Here is a 21,821-nt window from a genome sequence, read left to right on the forward strand (position 1 = left end):
TAAAGTCTGAAAAAAAGAAATAAAAAGGGAAGGAAAGGATATGACTGCTCCTAGGTATGGTGGAGGAAAAAGTTTATCTACAATAAACTTCTCTTTCAGAATAGGATAAATCTTGTTCTTAAAGGACTTACCCATCCCCTGAGGCTAACTCCAAAGGGATTAGCAAATAGTCAGGGGGTAAGGAAAAGTATATAAAATATTTACTGAATTTTGTGATTTAGATCCGTTGGGAATGAATTCTGGAGATTCAAAAAGATCTCAGGTGTTGTTTATGATCTTTTGACTCCTTGGTTCCCTTCCTGGCTTCTAATAGTCACATAACACAAGTCATGACAGTCTTGAGAAATTGACTTTGGAATCAGTTTTACTAATATAGCATGTTTAAATCCCAATTTTGATTTTTTAAAAACAATATTTATTTTATGTATATAAGTGCACTGTAGCTGTCTTCAGACATTCCAGAAGAGGGCGTCGGATCTCATTATAGATGGTTGTGAGCCATCATGTGGTTCCTGGGATTTGAATTCAGGACCCCTGGAAGAATAGTTGGTGCTCCTATCCACTGAGCCATCTCTTTAGTGTCCCCTCCAATTATGAGTTTTTTAAAGCTCACTATTTTAATACTAGGACATTTTGTACACAGTGCTGAGACAGAATTTGTAGAAATTATTAGCAAAAAAGTAAAATTGACAGTTGCTAAAATAACTATGGTGAAATATGGAGCCATAAAAATTATATGGAAAGGTGTGTGTGTGTATATGCGAGTACTTGTGCATGGGTATGCACATGTGCGAGTGCATGTGGGTGAATGTGTGTCGTGTGTGTGTGTGTGTGTGTGTGTGTGTGTGTTGTTTAAATTTAGACTTGTAGGATATTAACTGGGTTTTGTAGACATGTGGATATCAGTAGCTAAACTTGATAAAAATGTTGACATAGACACAAGCTGCACACTTAAGGCACAGGCTGAGTTCGCTCCAACTTTATTGTGTTCCTTTTTTCCCCACTTTAAAATTTCCTAAGGGAAAAACCTCTCCCCTTGTGAAAATGTCAATAAAACAGTGAGAAATGGTCTAACTGTATCCCATAAGGAATTGGTGAAAGGCTCAGCTTCATGACTTCGACTCTGAAGTCAAATGGCAGAAAGTAGCCTGACATTTTTCTTATGTGAAGATGGACACAGGGCTTTTAAACATCACTGGGTTTAACATACAATAAAAAGACTTCATTTCTAAGAAGCGGGATTTATTTTGGGAGGCAAAGATGAGAGGAATGTAGGGACCACACTTTCCTTAAATGGGGTTATGCTTATTAGCTGCATCGGAAATAATAGATCTTCACTCTTGCTCCAATGGGGGAAACTCAGCTATCAGGACTTTAAAGATCTCATCTCCTCAGAGTACGTACGCCTTTGGGGATATGCTGTCTCTCCATTTTTAGCTTGTAGAAATCTTCAGAGAGAATCAAGGATCTGTTCAGGGAGAAACCCAGAGACTCAACAAAGTTCTCAACCAAGATTGTCTGATATTGGTCACTTGGATAGGGACAAGGGAGGAGTCATTTCAAGCTTAAGTTTTAGTAGTCTGATGTTTACACAAGAGACCATTTGAGAAAATAATGCCAAACAGGTTTTCCTGCTTGACTTTTGTTGTTCTTTTGAGATAGGTTTTTACTCTATAGCCCGGGATGGCCTGGTATTCAGTATGTAGTCCAGGCTAGCTTTGAACTCATAGCAATGTTTCCACATTAAGCCTCTTAACTGATAGGCTTATAGGCCTGAGCCACTACACTCAGATTTCTGCTTGACTATTTAATTTTTCTAATTTTGGCAGGATATGGGGTTAGGTGTATATGTATGGGAGTTGGTTTTTGGTTATACAACATTGGCAAGACTCCAACAGGGGCTACAAGGCTAGGACTGGCTGAAGTGTAGGTATCTTGAAGGACTAGACTGAATTATATCAAATAGAAAAGAGTTGTTCTCAACTGGGACAATTTATTCTACCCTCCTGCTACTTTTTGGAGAAATCTGGCAATGTCTGAGCATTGCTTTTTACATGAAACTGGTACCTATAGGATAAATCATCCCATAATGCACAGGGAAACTGGTACCTATAGGGTAAACCATTCCATAATACACAGGATGGCACTTACCAAGGCGTTTTCTAGCTTCAAATGTTAGTAGTGCCAATGTTGAAAATTGTGTGATAGAGGTGTTGGGAACAGAAGGTTACAAGGCTCAATTTATGTTTCCATAACATGACGCTGATATGCATATGTGGCATAAGTCAGATAAAACAGGGCTGGCACTGGACACGGAGAAGAGGGCTGTGACTCAGCACAAAATGTCTGACACCGAACGTCCAGGCAACCCCAAGTATACAGTGATGTAATCTGCAGTATAACTACTTTTGACACCTTTGTACGATTCGATAGAAATGTGGGTTTGAGGTCAGGTCCCTGATCCCCTAGACTCTGCCTGTGCCAGCCTGATTATGTACATGGAAGGATCTGTAGGACTCTGGTAGAGTGGACACACAAAGTTGTTAGGAGAAAGTTTGGAACTGTGGTCAGGATAAAAAGGTAGGGAAAGAATAAGGACTCTGATGAAGCAATATAACCCTGTGTGATAAATACATGCATGCATACATACATACATGAGTGCACACACATATGTGCATCACATTGTGTTTAGGAATCAGTTTTAGAATAACATCTATCATCTATAATCTATTTGTATCTATCATCTATATTATATCATATTTATCGTCTATCTTCTATCATCGATCTACTATCTATCTACTATCTATCTTCATCTATAATTTATTGTGTCTATCATCTATCATATCTATCTACCTATGTATATCTGTATCTATTGTCTATCTATCTATCTATCTATCTATCTATCTATCTATCTATCTATCTATCTATCTATCTATCATCTGTTCTAAACCCAGGTAGGACTGCTGGATTCACAGACCCAAGCGAGGGGACAGGGACTTTAATAGAAAACCCAGCAATGCTGACAGAACATAGCCAGTAGACATCACAACTAAGTGGACGCTGATAAGCATGGTCTGGTAAGGAGAGGGTACCATGGACAGTGGGATAGGACTGGGATCAGAGTGAGGAGTGCAGCATCACTGGCTGTGGTTCCAGTAGACCCATCCAGGAAGTGTTTGGGATCCCAGGACCTTTGTGTTATGCCAGGAGGTTGAATCTCTAGATGGTAAGTGAGAAATGTGACTCAGTTATCTTACCTGCTCCAAGATGGCAGATCTGCTCACTGGCTGTGTGACCTTTCAAAACCTAGGAAGATGCTACAAAAATGTGGAGATGGCAAAAGAAACCAAGTTCATAAAATCCACACTGGTGTGGTTTGGAATCAGTTTTATAACCATTGGAGTATTTTATGTATATTTTTATTTCAAAATGTTTGAAAGAAATTCAACACAGTGGACAATCTCATTAAAATTTGAAATGTGCAATTAGGCCTACCCTCATGACTTTTAAAGGTAGAGTTGGCTTTGATACTCTCAGCAGTATTAAAATTATTATGGTAATCAAGTTTAGTACAATCTTTAATTTTGATTTGTTTTAAGAATTGCTTGTGACATAGATTTTGCTATTTTGGTTTGTAAATCTATCCAGCTTTTGAGGCATCTGAGAGGAAAAGATGTGTATATCAAATGCTGAAAGAGTTCAATAACTCAATTCAAAAATTAATCATTTAAACTAATAACTCAATTAGTCTTTTCAAATAAAAAGGTGACCATATATATCTATATAAAAACATTAGGTTTATCGTGAAATCTTTTTTCCAGTCTTTTAAAGACAGGGTCTCACGTACCTGAACTGGCTTAGAACTTACCGTGTAGCCAAGGATGACCTTGAGGTCCCGATCCTCCTGCCTCCACTTTCTAAGTGTTGAGATCACAAGTGAATATCACATTTATTTTCTGTTTTTCATAATAAGATGTCCAAATTGACCTCAAAACAGGTAACTGTGGTTTTTAATCTATCTAATTTAAACCTCATTTCCTAGGCATAGATTTCTTTTTTTTTTTTAATTGGATTTTTTAAAATTTACATTTCAGATGTTATTCCCTTTCCTGGTCTTCCGGACATAAGCCCCCTCTCCTATCCCCGTCCCCTTCTTCTGTAAGTGTGTTCCCCTCCCCACCCACTCCCTCTTCCCGCCCCCCAACATTCCCTTACACTGGGGGTCCAACATTGGCAAGACCAAGAGCTTCTTCTTCCATTGGTGCCCAACAAGGTCATCCTCTGCTACATATGCAGTTGGAGCCCTGGGTCTGTCCATGTATAGTCTTTGGGTAGTGGTTTAGTCCCTGGGAGCTCTGGTTGGTTGGCATTGTTGTTCTTATGGAGTTGCAAGCCCCTTCAGATCCTTCTTTCCTTTCTCTAACTCCTCCAATGGGGTCCCGTTCTCAGTTGAATGGTTTGCTGCTACCATTCGCCTCTGTATTTGACATGCTCTGGCTGTGCCTCTCAGGAGACATCTATATCCAGTTCCTGTCAGCACGCCCTTCTCACCTTCATCAATCTTATCTAGTTTTGGTGGCTGTGTATATATGGACCACATGTCTCTGCTCCAAACTTTAGGCAGAGATTTCTTAGTGAACAAATGATCACTGACAGGTAAAAGCTCCAATGAGACCAGCAAACATTCAAGAGGTAAAAGATACAAGCAACAATAACATTGTTGCCACACGCCCCCTTCTGGTCCCTACTGTGAAACTCCTACCCTACTGGTGTTTATTTTATGAGATGCTGAGTGTTGAGACTTAATGCAGGTAAAGATACCCCCCCCCAACAAAAACCCCACACTCTTTTTGAAGTCAATTGTTTTATTATTGTTACTTTTACACGGAGGAGACTTAGTTACATAAAGTATATTCAGTATGTTGGTTATCAGTAGTACAAGCACAGGGATGCAGACAGTGGAACATGAAAGAAAACCCTTTGTCAGAGCGAGACCACGTGACCCAAGCACGTGACCCAAACACCACTCCAAACAGCCTATGTACAGGTGCCCTCTGAATTCCAGTTATGTACAGACAGAGTCACAGAGTAAATGACACGGAGTTGCTGTATGTCCAGCCAGCCAGAGAAAACTGCTCACAACAAACACAGAATGACGAAGATGACTTTAAAGTGCACCCCCTGGAGTCTGGCGTGGTGAAGACAGGGGCTAAGATGCTGCTCTAGAATGCAGGCAATCGAAGACCGTGTGAGACCCAGACCGCCCCTAAAAAGATCCTTCACAAAAATGGCATTCCGATATATTTTGATCTTTCCAAAATATATTCACTTAAAAATTCTAAAAATTGTTTTATTTCTTTTGATTGGCATGGTTACTGTACATATTTACGGGGTGCAATATCACGACTAAATCAGGGTCATGGGTTCTGCTGTAGTGCAGGGAAAAGGTTTGGTTGGCAGTAATTGATTGTGGGTCCCCAAACAGATGATCTTGAGTACATTTTTATATTTTTTTATGTTTTTAACACAACCCACCTAAAAAGCAGGTTATATCTTGTAGGGTATATATATATATCTATGTTAAGATCAACATTAATAATATTTCTGTTTAAAAAATATATAGATTTTCTTTTCTTTTGTGCTAAGCAGTGACTTCATCAAACCAAGAGGGTAGTGTTTGTTACTCTTTTTAATTTTTGAGACAGGGTCTCGTGTAGCCAAAGCTGACCAGGAACTTCTAATTCTCCTGCCTCTACCTCCTCACTTCTCGGATTGCAGGAGTGCCATCATACCTGGCTTGTGAGTCTCCCATATATATATTCTTTTTTTTTTTCTCATGTACCTCTCTGAGTCTGCACTGTGAAGATGGAGCTGTTGCAGTGGAGACTTGAAAGAACAAGGTTAGGCACAGGGACCAAGGTAGACTCTGCCAAATTCAACAGAAGCTCTCTTTATTCTTGATGGGCAAGACTCCATCAGACTCTTTGAGAGCCTTGGGCCTCCACATAGCCCGTGATAGAGGAGTGCCACTGACTCTGCATTCAGATACTTTTCTCTGGGGCAAGTTGTCTGTTTAAGCCTAAGACTATTGATGGGGTTGTTCTGTTTAATACTGGGGCTTATGCAGGTGACTTTGCTACCCTCCTGTGTGGATTGTTCTAGGCTCTCATGTGCCCCTTAGTCATCATCCCAGCCTTCACTCTGATTGCATTACAAAGTGAAATATGAAGGGTTTGAATCTCGAGAACTTCTGTCCATATCTATACGTGGACAACTCACCACCCCCAGTCAGAAACCATGTTTTGACAGAAAAGGAAACTGACCACCCAGCACACCATGAAGTCTGTTGTTTTTGCTTGTCCTTCCAGGGACGTATGCAAATATAGGTATAAGATATTATCGACAGGTTGTATATCTGCTTGCCATTTTTATAAGGGAACTTCTTAGACCCATCATATATTTATATAAGAACATAAGCACATCCTAATTTTTCCAGGCATGTTTGCTAATCATCTATTTCAATCTCCACGTGGGCGAATCTTGCTTAACATAGCAAATGGATTCCTGAAAAATAATCTTAGGGTCTGTAAAAGGAAATATTTTCAGTGCAATAGTGGAACTTGCTACTTAAAGAAACCATGCAATGAGTTGCTTTGAAAATGAAGAATTCTTCCATGAAAGGAATAATTTCTTTGATTTTCAAAGTTTGCTTAAAATACACACCTACAATTTTTTAGGATTGTCTAGAATAGTAGTTTAAGTAATAAAAAACAGAACAGATAAACTTCATTTTACAACGAACAACACACAGAATGACCCGTGGACTGTTTATTGACTATATCCAGAAGCCCTGAATATATGCATTATTGGTATTTTATGGCTTTAATTAAGACAATCGTCTCTTATGAAATACTATAAAGTGCAATATTAAAAAAATTAAAAAACCCAAAAGGCATCCTTTGTCCTTCAGTTTTATCCTGATGGTAAGAATCGGAGAGTCATTGGGTTAACTGGCGAGGAATTCTCTGCCCTTAATTCACACATGCAGTTTCATTCTGGAAATGATTTTATTCTGGGATTCTGACATTTTGCTTTTTTCTTGTTTGTGTGTATGTAACTTGATTTGAGAAAATTAGTATCTTTTTGGCTAGCTGAGAGTTCTAGAGACCCGTCAGTGTCCAAGGCTCCGTTATTTACATATCTATTATGAAGAAACTGCAACCGAAGGGAAAATCCCCATCTTTTGGTGACCAGATTCCCAGGTCAGGAAGTGACCTCACTGTTTCTATCAACCTACTGCATACGAAAGTAATCGCACTGTGGGACTCATAGCAAGAGGAGCCCAAGCCTTTCTCTGACCTCCCATTTGAAATGACTTCCTCCCAATAATCAATGCAGGCAAGCACAAACCCAGAGTCTTGGAATGATTCAATGTGGCTCCTTTCCTGTTTCCTTTTTGACTATGTGGAACGAAGATGCAGGATACAAAAAAGGCTACAACCTTGACCTAACCATAACTCTATGATAACACTGTGTCCAGTGCTCATCTTGACACCAGACAACCAACTCCCATTGGTACCGCCTTCAAGTCTACTGGTCCTTGGAAGGTATGTACCTCTGTGGTTATGGATTCTGCCTGCCATTCAGTAGCAACTAGAAAGGACTCCTCTGGGGATTAGTCATGCACAGAAAAGTGCTGTTGGGGGTAAAGGTCTAGAACTTTTGAATCTTTACACTGTGTGGGAATAATGGCATCAGAAGGAAGAAAAGGAAGAGGAGAAAAACGAGGAGGAGGAGGAAGAGGAGAAAGCTGAAGAAAACACCTAAACAAACAAAAACTTCAGGGATGCTTCTGAAGAAAATAGGTGTAGGGTCCCAGAGTGGCAACTTTCAACCTTGTCATGCGTAAGATCAAAAAGTGTTCGAAACCAAACCAAACCAAATCAACCAAACAAAAAAAGGGTGAAGTCATCAGCTGTAGGGTCTTGGGGGGTTAAGCTGGATGGGGACTCTTCTGTCAGTGTTAAACATTGACCTTGGTAACACTAGGAACTCTTTGCTGATATTCCAAGATGACTTACTATCTGTGGTCCTTTGTACTATGGTAACCAGCAGACAGATTCCCCCAGTGGAATCAGTCTCTGGTGGGAGTCCATGCAAGTCCACGGCATTCCTTCACCCTTAGGTATTTACTAATTTTCCAGTCAGCCCATCGGTCATTTAGGAAAAGTGCTTTGGCTTAAGCACCATACTTCTCCATTCAGTCCCCCTCTCTGTACAATAATTCGAGTCTGGGTGCTTAGACTTTCAGGACTAGGTTGGTCTCTCAAAGCCTGGCCAGGTCATGCATTTGTCTGTGTGGCCCTCTCTCCCACCCTTTCCTAAGAACAGACTCATGAGCAAGATTAAAGACTTTGGTGCCGTTTAGGTAGTTTAAAGCGAGGTTGATTGTCTACGTGTGAGAAAGGCATGTGGATGCATGCTGTCTAGGCGGTCTATGTGGGAAGCAAGCTACTTCCAGATGTAGCGAACATGAGCACATCTGTGACTGCACAGAAGCCAATGTCCCCTTGCTGTGGCACCATAGCCTCTGTGGACCTAAAGTGCCCAGTGACGTGAGGGAAATAGCTGGAAGGTACAATAATCGGTATTGGATCTGAGCTGGCTGTATTTCCTTTATTGCTTTTCTTAGCTTATACATGTCAAGGAATACAAAGCTGTGAGATTAAAAAGGACCACAAAGATCCAAAGGCAGTAAACTAAGCTCAGACAGACACTGGGGCAAGGCACAGGTACCTTTCTTTCCTGAGTCCTTCTTGACACGTGCTTTTCAAATGTAGGCTATGTATAGACTCCAGTAATTGTTTAAAAATGTCTGCTATTTGTAACCACTTTAAAACATCATGATATATTTTGGTTGCTTTCTTAGGAATCCCATTACTAATAAGTTATTTTCTCTCCTCCCTCCCCCCTTTGATTTTTATATTTTTCTTCCAACTCCCTCTTAATGGGAAGGCCTTGTCTGCTAATTGAAAGTTTCTATAGCATGCTTTTCCTGCGACAGACCTGCTGTCTCTAACATGCTACTTGATGGAGCCCCAATCTTTCTGGGTGCAAGGAAGGATATAATTTGTGCGTATGCCTGTCCATGCAGAGGTGTGTGTGTGTGTGTGTGTGTGTGTGTGTGTGTGTATGTGTGTGTGTGTGGTGTGTGTGTGTGTGTGTGTGTGTGTGTGTGTGTGTGTGTGCTTGTATGAAAGCTCACTGAAATTCTCTGACAGGCTTCATTCAGGCAGGCATCAAACCCTATCAAATCTTCAGTGCAATTCTCTCAAGAGAACACTTCAAGTTCCATCGTCCCCCCTGACTGGCCAGCAGCTCTGATAGTTGTCTCTTTTGTGATCATCTTTCTGTTAAGGTGGACTGGGTGTGGACAACCTTCTTTTACAGGCCACATCTCACTTCATCTCAAGTCACAGAGGCATTTAAAAGATGTGGGAAGTGGTGGTGAAGGGAAGTGGATCAACTCTCTCTGGCCAGGAGCAGATGTATGTTAAGGTTACCAAAAATCTTGTCATGGAGACAGCTGTGTTTTGCTGAAAGGCCTCCAAGCCACCTGACTCATGTCTTCCCTACAAAATAAATTCCAATGGCCTCTGTCAGAGGCCCTGCAAAGCGGTTTCCTTGATCATGAGACGGTCCTTGCCTCTTTTCATGACACTAAAGTGAGGCTTCAGACATTCTGCATCATCTGCTGAGCTGAGGAACAGCCCCATCCCCGAGCGCCTGCACATGTTCTCTGCCCTGCTGACTCTGTCTGGCATGTTTCGGTCCTGAGAACTTGAACAACACCAACAATCCCACTAGGAACTGACTGGGTCCAGAGGGCAGGTGGATGTGTCATGGACACTCTCAAATGCAAATCTACGAGTTTCTGCTTTAGAATCCTCAATCTGAACCAAGTTTCTCTCCTGTTTCAGGGTTTCCTGAGGCTATAGGAGAGGTGACAGCAAGCAAGACTGGCTTGGTTTTCTGTGAGCAAATTTGGGCCCAATTCCTTTATTTTAGGAGTGGTAAAATTTTGGCTTGAACTTTTGATATTATTTTGTACCCTGCTCCAGAGAAACAAGGAGACAGCAATCTAAAATTTGTCTCCCCTGCCTCTTGTTGCATACTTTTGCTTCTCTGAAAGCATTAGGGATACAGCTGCCATTTCCAATATTCTGTGGGGTTGGAGTGTTTAAATGTGAATGTTTGTGTGTATATGTGCACAGAATAAAACTAAACCCCTTTTTTTTCATAGATGTTCACTTTGGTTGGTGTGCACGAGTTTTCTCTTTCTTGACTGTCAAATTTGATACTCTGTGCTTTGGGATTCCAAATGTGACTGGGTGGGCCAATAAGGTGATGGCGGCATTGATATTTGTGTGCCAGCAGATCTAGTACACTTGCGCACACTGATGTGCAAGAGAGAAATTAGAAATGATCTGAATCTATCCTGTAGGAAGCAGTTTTACAATGATGTGAATGATTCCAGGACAACATATGGCCACATAGCCACACACTCCTCAACAAAGGCAGCAAGAACCAGCAGCGGCTGGGACCTGCACCTCTCAGGGAGGGGGAACACCGTGGAGGTGGGGACTGGCTTTGGGAATGTTGTTAAAGACCACAACCCTCCCTATGAAGCAGAGCTCTCAGCTCTTAGGCATCTGGAGTGCTTCCTGGCTTTTTGGTGAGGAGGGGATAGTAACGGTAGGAGCATACATTCTGTGATCTTTTTTACTTTACAGTCTGTTTGTAGTTGGTTTAAAAAAAAATCCGTTTTAAGCAATAAACCAATCAGGAAAAAGAATTTATCCAACAATCATTGGGCTCTTGCCCGAGCAGCCGGGACAAGAATCTGAGATTTGAAAACTGAAAACTCACTTTCCCTTTGTCTTTCTCTGTAAGGAAGCAACACAAACGCTTGCCCCATACAAAGTTCAACCCTTGATAAATGGGGCATGGATTTCTCTTTCACCATTGAAAACCCAACTCAGCATTGTTGGAGAGACTTGAAAGCCAGGCGGACCTTTTTATTTCTCGTGTCCTCAGGGGGCCTCCACTTTGAAGTGCCTTTTGCTTGTGAGTGAAGAGAGGTGATGGGGCTTGGCTCTGCCTCCTGTTGCCATGCTCTGTAAATGGGGTGTTTGTAGATGGAATGCTGAACTTGGGCTGGGGTATTGGGTTACCCAACCTTTTTATTCAGCTCTGAGCTCTGTGTCCTGCCTCCCTGTGTTAAGGGGTGTTCACGACAGTCAGAAAAGGCGTAGTGCCAGATCAGGATGTGAATGCGTGGTGACATTCTCTGTGTATGACGTGTGCCGATTTACATGCAGGTGGCCACCCTTTATTCACTTTTTCAGTTGATTTTAAGGAGAAAGCATGGTTTAGGGAAAAGAAAAACTCGGCACATTTTTTTTCTCCAATTTAACTTGCTGCCAACCAGTCCCATTTTCTACTGAAATGAACCCGAGAAATCACACAAGGGCTTAGGGAGTCAGACAAGAGCTTTGAAGTCATTCAGAGCTTAGGGACACTCCATGAGTGAGATTACCCCCATGTGAAGCTGATCAAGATATGAGTGACTGCTTCAAAGTAATGTAAAGAAATGATGGAAGATATATAGTCTCCACTGTGCTTGGGATGCTACAGGTCCAGGCGGGGCTATGATAGAGGCGGGATACAGATGTTGCATGAGTCTACAGACCAAATCCGTGACACAGGACTTGGAAACTGTTCTGGGGGTGGGGTGAGGTACACACAAACCGGCTAAATGTCTCTGCAAACAAACCTGAACTGCCTCAATCAAGCACTGTCATTCCTTAGTTCAGCTCTATTGGGAATGATCCTTAGACATTGCAGCCCTTTGTGACCACACTGAGAAGTGCTCTAAGGAGCTATGCCCTATGTTCCCATCGAGTGGCCACCCCCACTGAGCACCTCTGCTGGATGGTGTTTCTCAGCACACATCTCAGCACTCTTGGCAGGACTTTGGACTGTGTGGGAGCCCTTGGCATTAAAGCTTGTCAAATGACAATCACGGCTAAGATTGCCCTTGTTCGTTTGATGATAATGGGCCATGCACTGGAACATGATAGGCTCGGTTTATATAATTTTGCTGTCCTAGAAAATCACTAATTTGGTTTTTCATTCATATCATCTACTTGCATGCTGGGGTATTACAACAAAACAAAACAAAACAAGACAGCCTAACCCTCAACAGATGCCGCACCCTCCCCGCCCCCTGGTTGTCAGTCAGTCTGAGTTTTACCTCTGTCTTACGGAATCCTGGGGGTGTCAGAGCGCCCTAGTGGGGATGAGCAGGGTGATTCTTTTTGGCTTGTGAGAGTATTTTAGAGGTTCTAACTGGGGCTCCTACGGACTCCCTCTATTAAGCTCTCCTTTCTGCAAAGTATTTCACTAAACTTATTCCATCCAAAGCAGGCTAGAGATCACAGCAAGGAGCGCTTTGCCTACTGATTCTGTTAACTCAGCTTTTGCACTCGAGGGGCAAAGCACAAACTGAAGGTTGAAGGTTGATGCCCCTCTTCAAATAGGTACTATAAATATACTAGAGCTATCCCTGAAAAGATGCATTTGCACTTAAATATATATGTTTTTATATATATATAATTTTTCTTTCTGTTTGTGTACAGTTATGTATTAATCTATAGGTATAGGAGGAGAGGTATAGTACAGAAACAGGCAAGATCTGTATGCTCATGTGTATATATTTATAATATTTATATGTATGTATGGCCTCTGTCCTCTTTCGCGTCATCACAATGAACGTACCTCTGACCAGCGAGGAGTACCTGTCAGTGGGGATGGAGAGACGGTCCTCTTTGTCTCTAACACGGAGTCATTTTAGCAGGCAAGGGTGAGGGGCCTGTGAAGTGAGTGGCCCCGTGGGAATCCATCCTTCCTCCAACCTTTCAAGGAGGGACACTTGCCTCCCAGGGCTGTGCACAAGTTGCCTCTTCTCAAGACTGCAAGGAGCCTGGAGCCCAGAGCCGGGAGGGACCATCCATGCTGTTGGTTTAAGATATGGCTTTTCCACTAGATGGAGACAGGGCACTCGAGAACTTTGTCTTCCAGGAGGACGCTGACCACCAGGAACGCGAAGTAGAGGCCAAACATGATGAAGCCGAGGATTTTGTTCATCCGCCACTTGCAGAGGGCGATGGAGAGGATGACAAAAATCAACATGATGAAGAGGAGGACGATGGCACAGAAGAGGCCATTGCTGCTGACAGTCACTGGCTTGAATCTGTGGATGATGGTGTAGAGGAGCCAGGGCAGTGGGAGCCTGAGAGGAAGAGAAGGAGGCAGGGGGGGAGGGGCAGGGAGCAGTCAGGTGTGGTGAAGAAGCACAGAGGATGCCTGTCTATGGCTCAAGGAGGAGGATACTTTAGGCCACTGGGACAAATGCCTACCTCAGGAACTTATGTAAAGAAGTTGGGGGACCCTTGAACTCTTGACCAACTTCCTGACTCATTTGTTCTCTAGTGAACAACGTTAAAGATGTGACTGCGACAGGTGACCTCTGAATTTGATTCAAATTGGCTTTTGTTTTCTTTCTAGAGGAGATTACAATGTGTTCTCAGGCCTAAAAGGGTGAACTTAGATTTGCACAGAGTGAGGAGAGGAAAGGACACCAGGAAGAGGGTTACAGGCCTGAGTGGTAAAAATGGAGAAGAGAGCCTCTAATTTTCAGAATGGAGACAGAGTAATAAGTACTTCTTTGAGAACCTAAAATGCAGGAAGGGTGCATGGTGGTTGTGGGGACCACGGCGCAATCTGGCAGTCTGAAGTTTATTCTGGGAAAGATGGTGATAATCATTTTCTAAAAAGGGATTTGGGTTGGGCATAGTGGCAGATGCCCAGGAGGCAGAGGCAGAGGCAGAGGCAGAGGCAGAGGCAGAGGCAGAGGCAGAGGCAGAGGCAGAGGCAGAGGCAGAGGCAGAGGCAGAGGCAGAGGCAGAGGCAGAGGCAGAGGCAGAGGCAGAGGCAGAGGCAGAGGCAGAGGCAGAGGCAGAGGCAGAGGCAGAGGCAGAGGCAGAGGCAGAGGCAGAGGCAGAGGCAGGCCTTATCTCTGTAAGTTTTGAGGCCAGCCTGGTCTACAAAGTGAATTCCAGGACAGTTAGAACTACATAGTGAGACACTGGTCTCACTCTGTAGTAAAACAAACAAACAAACAAAAAACAAAACAAAACAAAAAAACCAACCCCCCCCAACTAACCAGCCAGCCAAAGGGTCTTACACTTATAATGAAGTTTTAAAACTTTATTATAGATTTTCCTACTAATTTTCTTGCTTTGAACTGACTTTTGAAATCTGACAACAGCCATTGTTTCCTAGTCAGAGTGCTGACTTTGACAATCACGAGGTAGAACAGTTATTGGGAACACATAGGAGTCAGTCAACTGAGCCTTGTAGGTAAAGAAACGTGGCTGGAAATATCTGGTTCCAGTGGTGTGCCACCACCGGGAGGCAGCAGCTCTGGGGCATGCAGCCAGTTCCCAGCTGAGTAACGCTAGGAAGGGTCAGGCGTGGCCTGATTTCTGGCATGTTAGGGAGGGAGTAACTTTCTGAATCACAAAGTTTTCTAATAAAAAAGGCATAAGCATGCTTTCCTTTCTCTGTCTCTGTCTCTCTCTGTCTCTGTCTCTCTGTCTCTCTCTCTCCCTCCCTTCTTTCCTTCTTTCCTTTCTTCCCTTTTTTCTTTTTTAAGCTAATAGGTTCTGAGCGGCCACATTATGCATGCATTTTTGAATTCCTAGGCCTAGCACGTGTAGACATACAGAGTTGCTATGCTGACTTAGCAAAGCTCAAGTGATTGACACCATGGCCTGTGATGTTGAAACAGATCTTTGCTCACTAAAGTGTGGGTGGCAGATGCTTACTTCAGTGCATCGTGATGGGGTGGGGAAACCAAAACACTTGACTTCCACTAAACTTTGTATTATAGCTGGATCTTGGACGTGCCCTAAAGGCCAGCTGTTAAAGGTTTGGTCTCCAGCTTGAGTCTCTTGGGAGATGATAGAACCTCTAGGAGGCAGGTGGAGGGAAGCTAGGTCACTGGGGTCACGATCTCGAATGAGATTTGGGCACCCTGGCCTCTTTCTGTCGTCTACTTTGCTACCTGGCCACAATGAGGTGCACAGGCCTTCTCTGCCGTGTGCTCCAACTGTGACACACTGGCTGCCCAAAGGCCAATGTGACAGGGACAAGGTTGACACCTCTGAAACCATGAGTGAAAATAAATGTCTCCACTTTTAAGGTGACAGAGCTTAGATATTCGTCACAGGGCAGGAAGCCGAACAACCCCTAGTCACACTTACACACGTGTGCAACTGATTTTGGTAAACCTGAGGCAGGTAGTACTTCTGGTAGTTTGTGAAACTCTTTGGGGAGTGACACTTCCCACACCTCTTGATCTGTCAGCTCTGTTGTCACTGAAGAAACATAAGGAAGGGATGGACTACAAGTGTGACCTTATTCAGAAAAATGATTGTTTCTGTTTTATTTGAGTAAAGAATTGGGGATCTTTTTTATAATTTCTAGCAGTAAAGAACTAGTTAGATTGCGAGGAAGCCAGTGTAATGTTATGTGGCTATTTAAAGCCACAGGCTTAGAGATCCAGGCTATAGAACAGCTGGGAGAATGTTTGCCTAGCATGCAGGACACCCTAGCTTCATCCGATTTGCCTAAGACAGACATGGTGCTGTAAACCCAGCACCTGGGATGTCAAGCCAGAAGAACCAGGAGTTCAAGATCATTCTCTGCAACATAGGCAGTCTGGGCTTCCTGAGACCATGACTCAGCAATCAAACCAAACCACAAACTCTGAAAGTTGACAGTAATAATAGGAAAATACTCATGGTGTAATTTTAATTTAGACTTTCTTTTTTCCTTCTTCTTTCTTCTTTCCTTTTTATTCTTATTTTTGAGACAGGGTCTCTTGTAGCCCAGACTGGCTTTGAACTTGCTATTGGGCTAACTCCCAATCCTCCCCCTTCCACCCTTCTCATGATATCCATTTATTGAAGTACTGGGATTGAAAGCAGGGCTTTGTATATAATTTTAACTAATAAACGAAGGGTACACATCAAACTAGCAAGGTAATCTCAATCATGTAAAATGTACATGTTTTGAGTGGGCGGCAGATCATCATTAATTTCTGTACGTATCTTCTAAAACCCTGTCTACTACTGAGAAATGCAGAGAACTTCAAGAGAAAATGCAGGCAGGATTGTGGAGCAACTTTGCACTCACTACGTTGTGACTCACTCTCAGTGTGATGATAATGAAAACATAAAATCGAACAAATTTTGAGAAAGATTTTTAGAAAATAAATGTATAGACTATATCAGGACCCATTAAATATTAAAAAATATTTGTCTGTTAAGCTGCCTCATGGGATTTATCACAAATAATACCTACTATAACATGAAGCAAAAAAGCTCTACTAAAAGACACTGGTTAGACTGTGCAAGGGGAGACACACTTGAAGTCAGAGTGCCAGCTCCAAGGGCTGTAAAAACACTGAGCAGAGCAGTGCACGTGGCTTGACAGGTTACTAGGAGAAGCCACTTCGTGCCAGGCCTGTGTGGCTTTAAGTTGGAAAAGGTAAGTGCCCTCCAAGAGAACAAAACTGGATATTCTCTTTAAAAAAGTATTAAATATTTACAGGAGAAGATTAAAAAATAAAGGTCTTCTTGTAGCAGGACTAGGGGAGACTCTGGGAAACTCTCTTTTGTTACTGTTTACATATGGTAAGATAGCAATGAGCAAAGAGTAATTTGTTAGAGTATATACCTTTGGAAACCGTGACAAACGTGTTTATCTGAATGCTTGTAATTCTTAGCTTGCAGGAGGCTCTTTCTTTTGTACACTATAGAACTTTCTCCCTCCTCCTCCCCTGCTGGACCCACTCAGGTGAGTGTAAATTTGTGAGCAGCAGGGTTGACAAACACAGTTCATCCCAGAGCAACTCCTGTGAAAACATCCACCTATCTGTTCCTGTGATAAGCACTTCTGAGATGCTACGAGTTGGACAATGGGCTAGGCTTTGGTGAGTTCATTAGGAAGATGCTTGAAAGGCTCACAGAATGGCAGGAAGAAATAATCACAGTGAGGATATAGTATGCAGAGTCTAGAAGAGCAGAAGCCCTGGGGATTTTTACAGACACTGGAGAGACACGTCAGAGTTTCCTGTAGACTGATGAGCAGACTCTGTAGTGGGCAGGCAGCAAAGGCACGCGGCCCCAGGAGAGGGCATCTTTGACAGAAGATTCAGACATTGGAAACTCACAGTTGGATTTTACTCTGAGACAGAGTACTCGTCCACTGAGATCCTATTTTAATCTCAGCTACCTCACTTATCAGCGACACTAGCTCTGTGCCTTCCAGAAACAAGGCACAAATTATTTTCATGCAGAAATAAGGCCGGTCATACATAATCTGTGCGACAGTTGTGTGTTTTAAGTTGCTAACTATATGCACTATCTGAACAATGACAGATATGAATAACGGCTTAACTGAAAGGAAAAAGAACATTCGAGATGTTCCATGAGGAAGCAGGTGTGTTTTAGTCAATTTCCCAACTTCAGGGTCAGGAACCCTATTATCCTGAAGAACATAGAGACTCTGTGACTGAGTTTCTCAGGAGCTGATATTCAGGGTCATTTGTCAACTACTTTTGACAAGTTCTATGAATGAGAGAGATAACAGAGTCCCTGCCAATTTGGTTCGATACAGATTATTCCTACCGAGAACTCCAGTTTGCTCAGCTAGGAGAAAAGTTCTCATCTTCCACCTTTCACAAAACCTAGTTGCCAGTAGTTTTCAGGAAAGGAGAAAGGATGTCAATGCTGGGCCCAGGTGTGTCCCAAGCTGCCTTTGGATCCAGTCTTTACCTGGTCAGGATAGTAATTAAAGAGTAGAAAAAAATAACCACGGAACTACGGGAGGCACCCTAATCCTACTGGGACAGTACATATTCATAGTGTGTGTGGAGGGCAGTTATGTAAATGAGTCTTATTTTCTATTTCTACACCATTCTGTATGTAAGCATTTGTCTTTGCTGGTCATAAAAAGCCATCTGGTTAAACGGAATGGCTCTCCCAGTCACCAGGTGTTCAGCTGGCACTTGGGAGGTGTTGGGTTAGAGAGCCAACTCATGTTCCTACAGGTTCTAGGAAGACAAAGACAGAGGTGCAGCTGGTGCACATGCTTATAGAGCACTTTACTCACCCCACAGTGATGTCAAAGATGTTGCTTCCAACGGAGCTGGACACAGCCATGTCCCCCAGGCCCTTTCGGGCCACTATGACACTGGTGATGAGATCGGGGATAGAGGTTCCAGCTGCCAAGATGGTGAGGCCCATGATCTCCTCGCTAATGCCGATTGTCTCTCCAACCTGAATGTGACAGCAGGGACAAGTGTGAGGGTCGGAAGTCACAGACCCCAGCGTTGTGGTCACTGTGTGATTCCTTTTTAGTGAGCCCCGCCTCTGTTTTGGGATAGGAGCTGATACAGTACAAAGCGAACAAGCCGTAGTCACTGATAAAGGACTTTAAGCTGTTTTAATGTCCATACCCAGGAAGTCAGCCATGTGCATGTGAGGATTAAACAGACTATCTCAAGTAAGAAAGAGCTGAGGAGACTCTGAGTTCATCCACCATACCGTGTCTTCTCAGACAGTGTAAGGGAAGCTGCAAGAGTCATTTAAAAAGTCAATGGACTTTGAACCCAAGGCTGGCACTCAACAATGGCATCAAGTCCTAGGGCCCTTTAATCTCCTATTGAGTGTTAAGGCAGTGTCTCAACTTTTTCTTAATACCTCCCATTATTTCTCATTTACACCTATAACCTTTTCTAAATATAACCTATAATTGAGTCCCATAGGGACCTTGGCAGTGGGTGTACTCAGGTTTGGAAATCTAAATCTAAATCAACAAAACTGCTATGTAGAACCAATATCAAGGAATCAGAGGGCCTCAGTCCCCAACCTGTCCTAAGGCAATTGTACAGTGTATTGATTCTTGCATTCCTAGCCATCAGGTAGGGATGATAATTCTTACTTTACAAGAAGGTTGTGGGCTAAATGATAGTTTGTAAATAGTGCATCATTTCTGAAAAAGGAGAAGGTGAAGTATTCTACTTCATTAAGGTGTTTAAGAATTCTGGGCTGTGTTTGGAGAGTTGGCATAGCCACAGTTAGAAGCTCCACCCACCCACCCATCCATCCATCCATCCATCCATCCATCCATCCATCCATCCATCCACCCACCCACCCATCCACCCACCCATCCACCCACCCACCCATCCATCCATCCATCCGTCCGTCCACCCATCCATACTGCAGATCAAACTCAGGGCATTGTGCATGCTAGGCAAGCAGTCTACCATTAAACTGCACACTCCGCCACGGGTTCTTTGAGACAGCATCCCACTATGTAGCCTAGGCTAGCTTTGAACTTGGGATCCTCTAGCTTCTGTCTGCCTCCTGAGTTCTGGGACAGTGACTGTAAGCCACCACACATTATTTCCTTTGTTTCCTCAAACACCTTGTTTTGTGGGGACTTTAAAAAACATTGTATGTTTTCTGGTGCTGGTGAATTACTGGTCTCAAAAATTTTATGCCATGTTTTCCAATAGTCTACTTTGTGACATCCACAGCATTATTTTTTGGAAAACATTTAATGGGCAAATAACACATAGGAATAAATGATTTTAGGGACAGAACACTTATTTCTAAGTCTCTTTTTGACTCATAAGTACATAATATCTTGGTTCCTGGTCACCTAAAGGCACAGTAGAAAGTGGTATTTATTTTGATAGTCTGCTCAAAGTCCAGGGAGCTGGCTTAGTCCCCCAGGCATACAGATTCACTGCCCTCCCCCCTAAGAAGGTAAGTTCTACGGCAGGTAAAGACACTGCCACCAAGTCTGTAACCCAAGTTAGATATCCAGGACCCACATGGTGAAAGCAGAGAAGAAATTCAATAATTCTACCTGCCCTTCCCCATACACACTAATACATGCTAACAAAAACTTAAAAAACGCAATGCAGATGCAAGCAACATCTAGGAGGACAGTACTGTGTTAGAATCCTAGGTTGTACAAATTGTTTTCTTTCTTTCTTTCTTTCTTTCTCTCTTTCTTTCTTTCTTTCTTTCTTTCTTTCTTTCTTTCTTTCTTTCTTTCTTTCTTTCTTTCTTTCTTTCTTTCTTTTTTCCAGAGCTGGGGACGGAACCCAGGGCCTTGCGCTTGCTAGGCAAGAGCTCTACCACTGAGCTAAATCCCCAACCCTGTACAAATTGTTGAATGAGAGGTTCGAGACTTGCTTGGTGAGCAAAGGCGCTTGCTCCCAAGCCTGGAGACCTGATCCCCAGAGCCTACATGGTGGCAGGAGAGAAGTGACTCTGCACCTTGTCCTCTGACACTCACACGTGTGCTATGGCATGTGTGTGCTCTAGCTTGGGGTGAGGGCAGAGTTTCTAGCCACTTCTGATGCGGCCCTAAACAGACCTGTACCGTTCTTGATGCAACGACAAACAAGCACATCCCCCGGAGAAGCGTGAGGATGTGTTTCCATCTTTAACAGATGATAACACGCATCAAAGAACTGCTTTAAAATAAATTTCTTTATGATTTTACCACCAGCAAATGTTTGACTTGTGTATTCGTTTTATAGCATGGTCTATCTGGGGTTGTGTAAAAATACTTCTCGGGGAAGAAGAGCTTTAAGAAGAAACAGGTTAAGAAGCTGTCTGCTGTAGGCTCTGAGGGCCTGCTGGCTGCATGAAGGAATGGATCCACACATGCTGGTGAATTCCCTGGGGAACAGGAGTACCCAGTTTGCACACAACAGTCTCCTTCGCTTTGATTAAATTAACCCTAAGCAAGTTGCGATTGATTCAACACATTCTTAATAGTTTAAGTTCTTAGAGGGAGTGCTGCTGCAGTGACACACCACTTATTGTTGGAGTTTGAATGCCAGTCCCAACAGAAGAATACAAGGCTGAAGCATGGTGGTCTGGTCGAGAGCACAGTTGTGCCTCACATCTTTCAGGGCTCAGATGAGGCTAGGCTCGATTTCCTCATTCTCCTGCCTTTACCTCTCAAGCGCTAGGATTCCAAACACGTGCTACTATGCCTGGCTGCTTGGGTGCTTTTCTATTAGCTTTAAACCCAATTCCTTTAGATTGCAGACAATGACTGTTTCTCCTCAAAAGCTGTTGAATCTGTGTACAGGATCAAAAACAAGAGTAAAAAGACAGAGGGACACCAACTGTCCAGCATGGAGCACCTACTCAAGAAGCAATGGATCCTACTCTCATTTTAGAGAATGGATGTTTAGATGTTTGAGAACACCCATTCATGTTTTCAAGCAGTAATTCTGCCATGATATCTTGGAGTCAGCATTATGACTGGTAGTGAGTTAAAATGACAAGAATGACACACATCATTATTCTCTCTCTCTCTCTCTCTCTCTCTCTCTCTCTCTCTCTCTCAACTGAAGCTCAAGGAAGAACATTTTGTCTTTGGGACCTTTCTTAATAACCACTGTTAAAAGGTGGTGGAAGAGCTTTTGAGATGGCTCAGTGGTTACCAATACCAGCTGTTCTAGAGGTTCTAAGTTCAATTCCCAGCAACCGCCTGGTGGCTCGCAACCATCTGTAACAGCGATCTGATGTCCTTTTCTGGCATGTACATTTAAATAATAAATACATAAATTAAAAGGCTTGTGAGGGTTGAGGAGGTAG

The 21,821-nt window shown here is 42.9% G+C and overlaps 1 protein-coding gene across 11 annotated transcripts in view; it reads right to left on the reverse strand.

Annotated features, from left to right (window-relative positions):
• Positions 1–4,845: 4,845 nt before the first annotated feature.
• The window catches only part of Slc24a2 (solute carrier family 24 member 2), a 243,944-nt gene continuing 226,968 nt past the window's right edge, over positions 4,846–21,821 (reverse strand). For 10 of the 11 annotated variants that reach the window (XM_063288506.1, XM_063288505.1, XM_063288508.1 and 7 more), the window contains 2 exons: positions 18,304–18,470; positions 4,848–13,354 (listed from right to left, as the gene is read on the reverse strand). In XM_063288506.1, coding sequence (XP_063144576.1) covers positions 13,105–13,354; positions 18,304–18,470 — 417 coding nt within the window. In that variant the 3' untranslated portion in view covers positions 4,848–13,104. 11 annotated transcript variants of the gene reach the window in all.

Source organism: Rattus norvegicus, chromosome 5 (genome assembly GCF_036323735.1).
Source record: "Rattus norvegicus strain BN/NHsdMcwi chromosome 5, GRCr8, whole genome shotgun sequence".
NCBI lineage: Eukaryota > Metazoa > Chordata > Mammalia > Rodentia > Muridae > Rattus > Rattus norvegicus.